Source organism: Cetorhinus maximus, chromosome 12, assembly GCF_964194155.1.
Source record: "Cetorhinus maximus chromosome 12, sCetMax3.hap1.1, whole genome shotgun sequence".
In the NCBI taxonomy this organism is placed as follows: Eukaryota; Metazoa; Chordata; class Chondrichthyes; order Lamniformes; family Cetorhinidae; genus Cetorhinus; species Cetorhinus maximus.
The window spans coordinates 52,735,040-52,748,023 of record NC_135890.1 but is presented as its reverse complement, the minus strand read 5'-3'; the positions used below and the strand labels follow the sequence as shown (position 1 = coordinate 52,748,023).

General features: G+C 42.2%; 1 protein-coding gene and 1 long non-coding RNA gene across 2 annotated transcripts in view; both read right to left on the bottom strand.

Annotated features, from left to right (window-relative positions):
- The window catches only part of LOC144687447 (solute carrier organic anion transporter family member 1C1-like), a 56,486-nt gene extending 53,105 nt beyond the window's left edge, over positions 1 to 3,381 (bottom strand). Inside the window, exons 1-2 of the mRNA XM_078553603.1 lie at positions 3,117 to 3,381; positions 2,835 to 2,997 (exon numbers count right to left, since the gene is read on the bottom strand). Coding sequence (XP_078409729.1) covers positions 2,835 to 2,915 — 81 coding nt within the window. The 5' untranslated portion in view covers positions 2,916 to 2,997; positions 3,117 to 3,381. The remainder of the gene's footprint in view (positions 1 to 2,834; positions 2,998 to 3,116) is intronic.
- LOC144687449 (uncharacterized) overlaps positions 1 to 4,519 on the bottom strand; it is a 182,155-nt gene extending 177,636 nt beyond the window's left edge. The window contains exons 1-2 of the long non-coding RNA XR_013578152.1: positions 4,191 to 4,519; positions 3,442 to 3,924 (exon numbers count right to left, since the gene is read on the bottom strand). This is a non-coding gene — a long non-coding RNA (uncharacterized LOC144687449). The remainder of the gene's footprint in view (positions 1 to 3,441; positions 3,925 to 4,190) is intronic.
- Positions 4,520 to 12,984: the final 8,465 nt, after the last annotated feature.

Here is a 12,984-nt window from a genome sequence, read left to right as displayed (position 1 = left end):
CAGCAAAATAATACACTGATGAGTTAATACAGTCCAACCGACCATCTTCTGTTGTAGCCTGAACAGTTCTGCATACTGCATATGCTCAGGCTGTGCAATCCTGGGATCTGCAAGTCCAGGGGTAGCTAATCCCTTTCACCTCAAGGTATTATTCTGCTGCTCTGGTGAGCTGGCAACATCAGGGTATCAATGGTGCACACCGGCAGCCATTGAAATACTGTCCAAACTGTGGCAAGCAATTTTTCTGCTGTAGAGGGTTGAGTGGCAGTAGCCATTGGGCGGTGTTGCTTTTTTTTTCCTTTTTTCATTTTCTGCCCTTGAGATCCCATTCCAACTGGGAGGTTACAGGAAAGCAGAAATGCTCCACCACCTTGTGGGATTCCCTCTTTCCTCTAGCCAATCACAGTGGGTGTGTCAGGCCTGTTGTAGGCCTCGAGCCTCTATGTCAACTTCCTGCGGAGCAGGTGACCATTGGTGCTGGAGCCTGTCATTGGCCCCACAATATCCAATCATGACAGAGAAAACAGAACATGTTCCTGTATTGCCATGGCCCAAGTGTAGAGCCAGGTGAGATGGGGTAACAGGGTGAAAACTGGACATTTTTAACAACGCAAATTGGATGTCAGTACAGGCAGTGGGATTATCATTTCTTTTAAAAAAAATTATAGCAACACTTTTACTTTTTTCGTTGAAAAGTCCCATCATTTATCAGTCCCTTTTAATCTATGTTTGCTTTGTGGCCAAAAAGTATAAATGCAATGCTTTAAGCAAACACATGAATCATCTCTTGGCAAACTTTCTGTGACAGAAAGTAGCAATTGGTGCAAGTTAGTTCCCGTAAAGCTAAAGTTTATGAACCCAGAGTCAAGGCCTAGAACTCATGCCAGGGAAACCTGATGAGATTCTTCCCTAGTGTAGGAATTCTTATGTTACCTTCCAATAAGAATTCCAGCACCAGGGAATCTCACACCAGTGCTGCCTTGCATGAATTTCTGATTGGTACAGGTCTGGTGCAGTGCCAAACCAGTCAAAGGAAGTAGTTCCAGGAACCCCTTGGACACATGTGACTTTGTTGTGCATGAAATTGCGATGCATTTAAATATTTACCCTGGGCAAATTCTACCACGGGAGCAAACAACATCTAAAATGTAACTGCTGGGAGGGAAGGTCTATGTATGTGTGTAAGCAGGTATTCCCAGAACACTCCCCCTGGTGACTCTTTCACAGAGTGGAATATAAATGCACCAAGGGAGAGATACCATTGGATACCTAATTTACCCAATGGAAAGACTTCAATTTGCTTTAGAATCTGTGTTTATAATGAAGATCCTGAAATATATAACTCAAAATCTCCAATTAATTTGCATCATTCCTTTTTTTACAATGATAGGTGCAAATGGTAATGTGTCACTAAAAGATTCTGCTTAAAAAAAATCATTTAAATACATTTAATCCCAAATTAATGCCACCTCAGGGATTGGTTTCATGGCAGTGCCAGTTCAGACAAACGGCAGTGTAACTCTGTATCAAATCCAATGGTGAAACATCATTCCCGCATCTTGTGTTTTTTGCCTCACCTCCCTCCACACGCAGACCACATGTCCCAGATTTCCCTTTCCATCAGCTGAAGTTAGAAATTGCGGTGACGTGTAAACAACATGCATTTCCAAACAAAGATTTTAGGGCTGAATTTTACCAGCCTCTGGGGAAGGGCTGGGAGGTGGAGGCCCATAAAATGGCAAGGGAAGGCAGGGCTAGAGTCCCTGCTGTCTTCCCAGGGCCACACCATCCTTGACAGCAGCGTGGAGGTTTGAGGGCGGCCCTCCAACCCAGACGCCAATTGGCTTAAGTGGCCAGTTAAGGGCCTCTTCCTGCAGTTGCTGGCATTTTACCAGCCCGGGGGGGCGGGGTGGCACTCATCCACCATGTTCCAAAACTGCCACGTCAACCCTGGCAGCCTTCCGGCAGGCTTAGGGGTGCAGGGGTAGGGAATGCCTCCTCTTCGGGCACTCTGTCCCAAAGAATGGCCCCTTGGCAACAATGGCGAGCCCTGTGACAAAGGCACAACCAGCCCTCACCAACACCGTCACCCCCACCCTCATCAGGACCCCAGCCACCAGAACAAAATTCCAGGATTGGTGTGTAACTGTTTCACTGAGGTTGTTCAAATATAATGAACTGCATTTTATTAACTCATCTGATGGATTTGGCTACCTGAAATGAAATTAAAATACCAAGAAGATATATACAGTATAATCAAGTTTGGATTTACAGCTCAAGGTGCAAGCACGTACACAACCGACCAAATGGTCTCTTTCTGTGCCGTATGATTGTCCCTGATTGAACAGATTGAACATTGAACAGATTGAACTAATAGTTGGAAGGAGTTCAATGGAGTTTGTGTTGCTACATTCAAATTCGATCACATTTAATGTCAGATTTATTCTGGCACAGAAAGAACCCTCAATGCGAACACATGTTGCTTTTGGTTATGCAAGTGCTGAACTTTAATACTGAACAAACTAGGGGCGGGAAGATGTGGTAACTGATTCAGCAAAATTCAAATCTCAGCTACTGGTTATGAAAAGAACATAAATATAGATAAATTTACACACACGTTTTATATATTATATCCAAATACACACACACACATTATATAACACATATACAGAAATATATACCTATTATATATAATATACATTTGCAGCATTGTGTAAAAACGATAGATATTATGGCAGCTGATGTTAAGTGTCTGTCTCTTGGGTTGAGACTTAAGGGCGTCCTGTATCAGCTGAGGTTCAAACAGTTTTACAGTGAATGCCATGAACTCATACCTTTACATTATTAAATCGTTTCTGGGTTGCGGGCGGGAGGTCAGTCCGCGAAGGCACATTTTCCTTGACTGGATTTTCCATTGTGAAGCGGCAGGAGGTCCACACAATTCCTAACACTTCGTGAAAGAGGCAAGCGCTCAGCTCTCGGATGGAGTAGTAATTTCTATAAATGCAAATTATCGGGGCAAATATCTCGGCTTAGCAACAGAAAGTAAACAAATAGCTGGAAAAATAGCGAGAAATGATTCAGCTTGACTTTGAACAATTGAAAGCTCGTCTTACCTGATCAAAGAGGGAAGGAGTGAGAGGCTGAAGAGTTCTTTGTGATGACACGACACCCCCTGTGAACCCAACCCACTGCCATTAATGATCTACACACTGAAATCCCTTTTACCCTTAACTCCTGAAACCCACTTTCTGATGTTAACCCTTCCCATAACCAGTTGGGAATTCAGCTTCGCCCGAATTTAACGGAGGAACATTCTCCGGGTTGACCAGGTTCAAGAACTAAAGGGTTAATCTGATTTCTCGCTGGTTAAAAGGTAGGATCCGACCAAAGGAAAGACACAGCAAGAAATCTCGAGAAAACAAGAAGTAGCGTTGCTACTATTAAAAATGAACAAGTGATAAAGCTTTATAAAATCTGATCGCTTTACACAATGGGCCTTTCATCCAGTTTATTAAGAATTAATGAAAACAGAATGTCACAGTGCAAGTATTCAATGAGATTATGTCTGTTCGTTGGGGTTAGTTGCAACAGTATTACATGATTTGGAGTTCCGGTACATATTTCAAGTCTGAGATTAGAACGGTCTCAATGTTGCAAGGAAATATCGCAGAGAGTTTTAAATATTAATACGCGGCGACTAACACTACTACAATGCACAAAAAAGAATTAAAAAGTGAATGATTAGGCACAGGATTTCTGCAACTGTCCCTCCGCGTCTCAGCCCTCGCCCTGTCCCCGATAGTGTTGCTCTGTGCTCTGTTCCGAACTGCCTTCAGCACATTTAAATGTCCAATACAGGCTGAAAATGCTGACAACACTTCTCATCGCTTTTAATCACTTTCGAATCAGCGTGGTAAACAGCTAAAAACAGAATTGCAAAATGTGGAATTACCTATTGGAAAAAGATCCACTACATGAAGTTACTTTTTGTGGAGTGGGAGGAAAATACATTGACATAAAAGTGCAATTTAATTTGAACATTGAATGAATGACATTCACCCAATGCTGCTTTAGCTGCATTTGGGATGTTCTGAGGGGATAGAAATGAGTTCACGCGTCTCTTTAATCTCAGCCAAACATTTCCCTCGTACGTCATTTGAAATTTTTAAAAAACATACAATTCATACTTGGAGTCATGTTGCACTCGAAACGTTAACTCTGTTTCTCTCTCTCCACAGAAGCTACCAGACCATGCTGAGCAATTTCTGTTGTTATTTTAGAACTCCTTGTACACGCTTCAGTATCCCACTGTCCAAGCGCCTGCTACAATTGTGAATAATCCAATTAAAGGTGGGTCTTGCGAGTAATTACACAAAGCTGTTCAGCTTCCTCTTGGGTGCACATTGGAATTTAGGTGCCCATTCTGGCGTAACTTTGAAAACATGAACTTGGATGAAAACGAAGAAGTGAATCTAGGGACGGAATAATATATTGCACCGGATTCTGGCGGGACATATATCCCTTCACAGCCATTAAAACTGTAATTGTTGGGAATATGTTGGTTGTCAATTGGATGCGAGTTGACACTGTTCACTGGAGGTGTCAGCTGTGGCTCAGTTCATAGCACCCTCGCCTTTGAATCAGAGGGTTGTGGGTTCATGTCCCACTCCTGGAAGACCAAGAACTGTGATTGTACTTGAAAGAGTTGCAATCTGTGACTGTTGATAACTCGAAAGAGTTTGACACTGTTCACACTATCCTGGCTAGGAGAAATCAGTCACTTGATTGTTGCAAGTGAACTTATTCTTAACGGAATGAAAGATATTGATATCACACCCTTTGTATAAAAGGTGCCAGAGAACTTCATTGTCAGGATGAAGTCCTTGTTGGCTAGACTAGCATTGATTGCCGATCCCTAGTTGCCTTTGAAAAGGTGGTGATAGATGTGAACTGTTGCAGCTCATGTGGTGGAAGTACACCCATAGCCTGGTATGTGTTGAGTTCCAGAATTTTGATCAGTGACACGCGATGAAATGGGTGATATATGTTGTGAATTGGAAGGGATTTGGGGAGGTGATGGTCTTCCCGTGCACCTCCTGGCACATGTCTTTATATGTGGTAGAGGTCACAGGTTGGGGACTGGCTGTCGAAGAACCCTTGGTGAGTTGCTGCAGTGCATCCTGTAGATAGTAGACACTGCAGCCATGGTGTGCTAATGATAGTGGGTGTGGATGTTTATGGCTAGTGTCTGAGGCCCTGATCAAGTGGGTTGCTTTCCTGGATGACATTGAGCATCTTGTCTGCTGTAGCAATTGCACCCATCCAGCCAATGGAAAGTATCCCAGCAGGCTTTGGCTTGTGTCTTGTAAGTGGTGGAGAGGCTTTGGGGAGTGAGGAAGCATTCGCTCATGGCAGAATGCCTAGAAGCAGAGAAATGAATGGCAAATGCGAAAAATGGAATTGGGTGTCAGGAGTGACTACAGGCACTGACTGCTCTCCAAATATTCTTCCTGCTCTCCACTTTGCAGAATCACAGAATTGTAGAAGGAGGCCATTCGGCCCATTGTGTCTGCACCAGCTCTCTGAGCATTTAAAGTGGCAGAGCAAAAGCAGCTCCAAGGAAATTCCAATGCCAATGTTTGGCCTCTATACATTCCCAAGGAAATGCATCAGACCTGCCAAACTTTAGCAAGAAAGTGAATGAATTCTGCGTTGTCACCTAGGTCCTCGAGGTGAAAGGACATTGTGGCTCATTATGCTGGAGCTCGGCACATGAGTGCCAAATACAAATCTGAAGCATTTCGGTTATTTGCAGCCTGAAGTGCTGAGTGAATGATCTATATCAGCCTGCTACTGAAATATCCACCACCAACAGAAGCCAATCTTCAGCCAATTCAATACACTCCATGTGATATCAAGAAATGGCAGAGGACACTGAATACAGTAAAGGCTATGGGTCCCAATAACATCCTGCTTCTAGAGCTGAAGACATCCTCCAGAACTAGCTGTGCCCTGAGCCAAGTTGTTTCAGTACAGCTATAACATAGGCATCTACCTGATCATGTGGAAAATTATCTGGTTCACTGGTTAAAAAGTGGGAAAAATTCAATCTGCCCAATTAGCCTGTGCTCAATCATCAACAAGTGATGGAAGGTGTATTAACGGTGCTATCAAGTACCACTTACCCTTCAATAATCTATTCATTGCTGCTCAGTTTGGATTCTACCAGGGCCACTAGGTTCCAGGCCTCATGATAGCCTTAATCCAATCATGAACAAAGGAACTGAATTCCAGAGGCAAGGTGATATGCAGCATTAAACTGAATGCGGCATCAAGGAGCCCATTAAAACTGAAGTCAATGGTAATCAGGGGAAACTTGCCACTAGCTGGACTCATACCAGCACAGAAGAAGATGGTTGTAGTTGTAGGTCAACCATTTCAGTCCAAGAACTTCCCTGCAGAATTTCATTGGGTTAGTATCCTCGGCTCAACTATCTTTCAGCTGTTTCATCAATGACCTTCCCTCCATGATAAGATCAGAAGTGGAGATGTTTGCTGATGATTGTTCAGTTCCATCTGTAATTTCCCAGATAATAAAGCAGTCCATGCCCAGGCTGGCTGTATCATATGCTATTAGCCCATGCTGCTCAGCCCTCTGCTGAGCACTCAGTCAGCCAACAGCATGGGCTCCACTCGGACAAAAGCCACATTCAGGTAAATGAGGAGGCAGCGCCAAATTTGTCACGCTGCCTGCCACAACGACAAATGGCATGGGCAGATCATGAATCAATGCGCTCATGCCCAAAAACAAGCGTAGACTAACTTCTAGCCCCTAATGTTTTCATGGTGTTTTTACTCTGGTGGTAAACTACGAAACAACAAAACTGATACGGAAGATTAATGTTCTTTCTAAGGAGTGGTTTCGTTCATTCACTGAATTATGGTATTGAAATACAGAAAAGTTGCAAGACCTGGACAATGTTTAGGCGTAGGCTGATAAGCTGCAAGGTTCATTTGCACCACACAAGTAACAAGGAATGACCATCTCCAACAAGAGAGAGCTTAACTAGCTCCAGCAACAATATCCTGGGGCCAGCCACCTAAACACTATGGTTACAAGGGCAGGTCAGAGGCTGGGAATTCTGTGCTGAGCGACTCACCTCATGACTCCCCAAAGCCTTTCCGCCATCTACATAACACAAGTCAGGAGGCACAAGTTTCCTCATGCCCCCTGGCCCACTCCCCACCCCACCCCACACCCATGGGCCTGGTTGACTCCCACAACCCATCCCACATGGCCTCTGAAACCAACCCCCCGCCCCCACCCCCCAACCCCCTGCCCCTGTTCACCTGGGCCTGTGGGAACACCCACCCCTGCACCCGTAGTGTGAGACATGGGATAGCAGCGCAAATTCCAGGACAATCACATAGAATACAGGCAGGGCGGTTGGTCGTCCTTGATGAAGGTTCATGGAAGAGTCCATTCAATCTGATTACACAGAACTACCTGGCAAAATTCGATAACCAGCACAGGGGCATACACAAGAATAAGGAATATGAGTTTCATATGAGACATAAGAGACACAGCAAATACAGATGAACATACGGACAATGACAGTGTCTAACTTCAGGCAGTCAGTTCCCAGTTAAGTCAATTGCTCCCAGTAAATCATAATAGGCCCCAGCCAATTATTTGCTGACAAAATGAAGCACTAACTGATTTCCAGTTGGATTTCCCAGTTGTTCTGGTTTCTCCCATTGCACACTGGTTATTCTGTTTGGAGGTTGGTCAGATAGTGTTGCAGTTTTCAACCTGTTTCAGCTGACTTTTCCTTCTGGGGATGGAATACTATCCCTTTGCCTGGATGCGTGCAGCTCCAACAACACTCAAGAAGTTCGACACTGTCCAGGATAAAGTAGTCCATATGATTGGCACCACATCCACCACCTTCAACATTCACTGCCTCTACAACTGGTGCATCATGGCTGTAGTGTGTACCATCTTTAACTTGCATTGCTGCCATTCAACAATCCACCTTTGACAGCCTCTTCCAAACTCTCAACTTGTACTGCTGAGAAGGACAAGGGCAGCAGATGCACGGGAACATCACCACCTGCAAATTCGCCTCCAAGTTGTTAATGGTATGTTCATTATATTATTAGGATACACAGGTGAAGGGCATTGTTTAAATAAGTATTTTGAGCACATATAAATAACGAACAACTGGGACACTGGGTGTGTGGGAGGAGAGCTGTGAGCCTAAACAAAGTCAATAAATTCTATAAAGAAAAGATCTGTATCTTGGTTTTGACCTCACCAACTGGCTTGGATCCTAATAACATTAGTAGCAGAGAATGGTTGGCCTAAAGGTGAAGATTGGAAACAAAGATTTCTTTTCAGATAGAAGATTGTTATAGGTGTTACTTTGGAGAAGAATGACTGAAGCCAAATGTAAAATATCAGGGTATGATTTTCCACCATTGTTCTGTGAAGCTGAACCTTTTGAGCATTGGAAGAATTAAGTGGATATATGGACATGCGTTACATCCTTACCAAAGCAAAAACCGTGGCATTTTTGCTTCCCAGAAGTATGATCAGGTGCTAAGTATTTTAGGAGCTAGAGGCTCATCATTTTGACACTGAAGAAGGTTTGGGTAATCTCTTCACGTTTATGGACAGAATTTATAAGAAAGACGATCTGTTAAATGGTCAGATTTTGATAAATTTAGAAGGATGGAAGATTATTCCATGGAAGAATATACCATGGAATTTAAGAGGTTATAGAACAGATTTCAGAAATACTATTTGGAGACCCCCCTAATTCAGTGCTTGCTTTCAAATTGTTGGATTGTGCTAAAGTATCAAACGTGGTTAGGCTCCTGGTCTTGACTGGAGTTAAATTCTCAGAAAAGGATATGCTTTTGGAACAGAGGTCTGAAGCTTTTAAAAAAATCCTGGGGAAACATTCATTCTCAGCCCCTTCCATGTCGCAAATGGGATCTTCAGCGGTAACACAAAAGATGGAGGATTCAATGTTGGCAGCATTTCAAGACCGCATAGATATGGGGTGCAAGCGTCAACATGAAGGATGAACCACAAACAAAAGGAATGAGGATAGATACCCTTTTTGCAGCTCAAACAGATGACAGGAATTGAGTAACTATAGCAGGAGAATGAACCCCAGGAATAACTGAGAAATGGCCACTATGTCTTTCAGATATGACTCAAAATGTCATTATGCGATGAATTGTCCAAAACGGAATAAAAGAGTTCCATGACATGGAAGATTTGGAAGGGGAAGATTACGATACTGATCAGTCAGAAGGAGTTCTACTGGTCACCAGAAGCTTTAGTTTGTTAATGGGTGTTCTAGTTGTTGGCTCTTTCAATGGCGTTGTGTTAGACAATGGATGCTCATCCACAGTACGTGGAAGGGATTGGTTAAAGTTTTACTTGGATTCTCTAACTAGTAAAGACCGAAGTAAGGCTAAGGAATATGAAAGTGCTACTTACTGCAAGTTTGGCAATGGTAACATGTTAAAGTCACTAAAGAGAGTGGTGATTCCATGTTAAATAGCGGGGGTGAATCATTTTTATCAGCACAGAGGTAGAATCCAGTGAAGTACCTTTACTGTAGAGTAAGTCATCTACGAAAAAGAGCCAAATGAAATTAGACATGTTACGGATGATGGGAGGGGTGTTATTTAAACAGTATAGAATTCTCCCGTCCATAAACACAAAGGTGTTTTTGATTGGCCTCTCTCTTTATAAGCGATGGTATATTTTCCAGCCCCAGAATTTTAGTGCAATCCAATTTCTATTAATAACCCCACAGTAAACTCAAGGTAGGTTGAACTTAAAGAATTTGTTTATTTGAACACATTCAAACACGGGAAGGGGGGTCACAATGTTGCCCCCTTTGCATTCATACAGTAAAAGAGCAGTAGAGAAAAAGGATTTGCAGGGCACAGGCCACAGAGAAAAGCATTATTGTTTCACATGGGCTCTAGAGTCCTGAATCAAATTCCAATGAGGTATTCTTTCACGGAGGTCAGCGGGCTGAAAACTGAGCCTGGTTAATTTACTGTTCCAGTGCTTTTGACTTTGTACAATGAGGCAGGCATGCAGAAATGTAGGCAATGGTACAGAAGTCCCAGTTAAGACATTGCAGATGAGGTCAAGTATTCAATCTGGGCAGGACTCCTTTTTCTGTGATGCTGCTAGTTAGATGGTAAAATGGCAGACTGAGTTTGCAGTATAGCAAGGCAATATAACTGGTTACACAATCTAGCCATCCATGTCATATGACTCCCACTGTCGGAGATTAATCACACCAAGGCATCATTAATACTTGGAAACCCCATTTATTACTTGTGCACAAGGGAGACAGCACACAAAAGAGCTACTGTACAGTCTTGTAGCAGAATACACACAGACCTGTTTAAGGCATTTTTACAGCCAATCAGTAAATTTTGCACAAACCTATCCACTTATTTGCATTAGTTAACTGACCAATCCATATAGTAAATTTTCGTTCCCAGCACAACAGGCTTACGCAAATGCTTATCACAATCCTGATTACATTGGCCTGAGAAAGAACAAAATGGAATGTCTCAGGGCTCATCCTACAACTGTGGTCAGACAAGATGGTATTGTTCTCAAGGCTGCAATATTTTTCTCTTAGGCCTAGGTATATAATTCAACTTTTCCATTAACACTTTAAGCACAAAAGGGGTTCCCTATAGTTGCCTAGGCCACCACACCACCACTCCACATTGTCTATGACAAGGGCTGTATATCCCTCGTCTGGGTCCCTGAGATGGTTAAATGTCTCAACCGTTAAGAATTGAAAGGTAGGTTATAGGCCCCCTTGTCCGAGCAGATGAGTAGAATCCAATTGGCCAGCCTGTTTTGAAATGCAGATGACCTTTGTATAGCTGTCTTTGAATTTGGCTTGTGCAGCTCACAATGTGTCATTAGTGGCTCTTCAGAGATAATGAGGTGCAAATTTCTTTGATACTGTCAGGTAGCTCTTTTAATTCAGGGGTCACAACAGACATAGATTCAGCCATTTTAAAACATCTTTGTTCAGTTTTAGAAATTTTAGAAGTTGCCATGAGGATTTATAAATATATTTTATAAAAAAATATACGGCGTGAGGTCTTATTCCCCTCATACATGGAGCATGATAAGGCAATTGTTTTTGGGAAATCTATAAATTTACAGTTTACACAATTGGGAATTATTGTAACCCCTTAATAAGATCTAAAATTTCTAATCAAGATGTTAGAAAAGTGTTGATGACATCAGGAGGTAGGAGTTTAAAAAAGAAAGGCAAATTGTTTTAAAATTACATCATAAGTTTTCCCATCCATCATGTCACAGGTTAAAAATCCTACTAAAGGGTGCAGGGGTAGTGGATGCTGAATATACCAAACTTGTAGAAGGGATCGGTGAGAAATGTTGTATATGTAAAAAATATAGAAGGACAACATCGTGGCCCATAGTGAGTCTCCCATTAGTTAGAGACATTAATGAAATTGTAGCAATGGACTTAAAGTTTTGGGATAAGGACAAAAACATTTTTCTCTTACACTTCATAAACATGGCAACTAGATTCAGTCCATCAACAGTAATTTATAGAAAAGACAAAAAGTAATTGTAGACAAGAAAAACGGCTAGGAACTGGACTGGGAGTATTGGCTAAATTCCTAATTGACAATGTTAATTTTCCAATGATGAATTTAAAAGTATGTGTGAAAATGTGAACATCATAGTGATGAACACAGCAGCAGAAAGTCCCTTTATAAATGGGATTTGTGAAAGAAATCACACAGTAAATGATGAGATGCTTCACAAAATATTAGCTGACTAACTGAGCTGTAAACTGACATCTGCCCTGGGGTGGGCAGTCCATGCGAAGAATTCACTTTAAATGGTTGGGGGCTACAATCCCTATTAATAGGTTTATGGGAAAAATCTAAAAACACCTATGGTAATGTGAGACTGTCCCTGGCCTTAGAAGGGACTATGATCAGTTCAATTTTTTTAAAGCACTTGAATGCCCTGTGTATAGGGTGAAGGGCATTTATCAAGACTGAGATTTTGGAGAAAATTTGGCAAGCCTATGGCATCGCGTAAGGCCATTATAAATAAATTTTAATCCAAAGGACATGGTATATTACAAAAGAGAAGGGCAGAAAGAGTGGAAAGGCCTACGAAAGGTTATGGGCAGTGATGGAAAAACAGTAATTTTTCCATATGACAATCAAACTGTTAGAGTACATTACTTGAGGCTAATTGGCACTGATTATACATTTACAAAATCTAACCAGGTAATAGAAAGTGAAGAAGTACCATACACTTCACATACACATATGTTAGACAATTATGAGGAGCAGATTATGGCAGATAAAGGGCTGACTGGGCAAAATGATACTGAAGTGCAGGATAAGGCTATTTATCCCAAAGGACAACTACCAAAACTTTGTACTAGAGTAATATACATTCCAGTAGGAGCCTGGAAGGATGCCACCATTATAGCAAGAGCAGGAAAAGCTACCAACAAATATAAACATTGGCTGAATGTGCAAGATGAAGAAACCCATGGATTGGCAAAATGGGGTAAAGATGTGGAACGCCAGAAAATGCAGTGGGGGTTCTGAAAGTGGCCCGGAAGTGATCCCAGCCCTAGGAAAGATCATGGACTTGCAAAAGGAACTCTGATCATAGGAATGAGAGATCATGTGGCAGTAGTGCAGAAAGAGATAGGAGGGCAAGTAGAGGTTGTAGTTTGACAAAAATAAGGACCACGGATGCCACTACAAGGAGAAGCCCTTTTGATTGAGAAGTTTCAATGGCTACTAACTACTTTGAAGATAAGTTGATAAAGGATGCCAAACAAAAAGAGTTGAAAAGAGTTTGGTGTATACACTGAAATATCAGACAGGGAACAGCCAGCCTGGATATGCAAAGAAAAT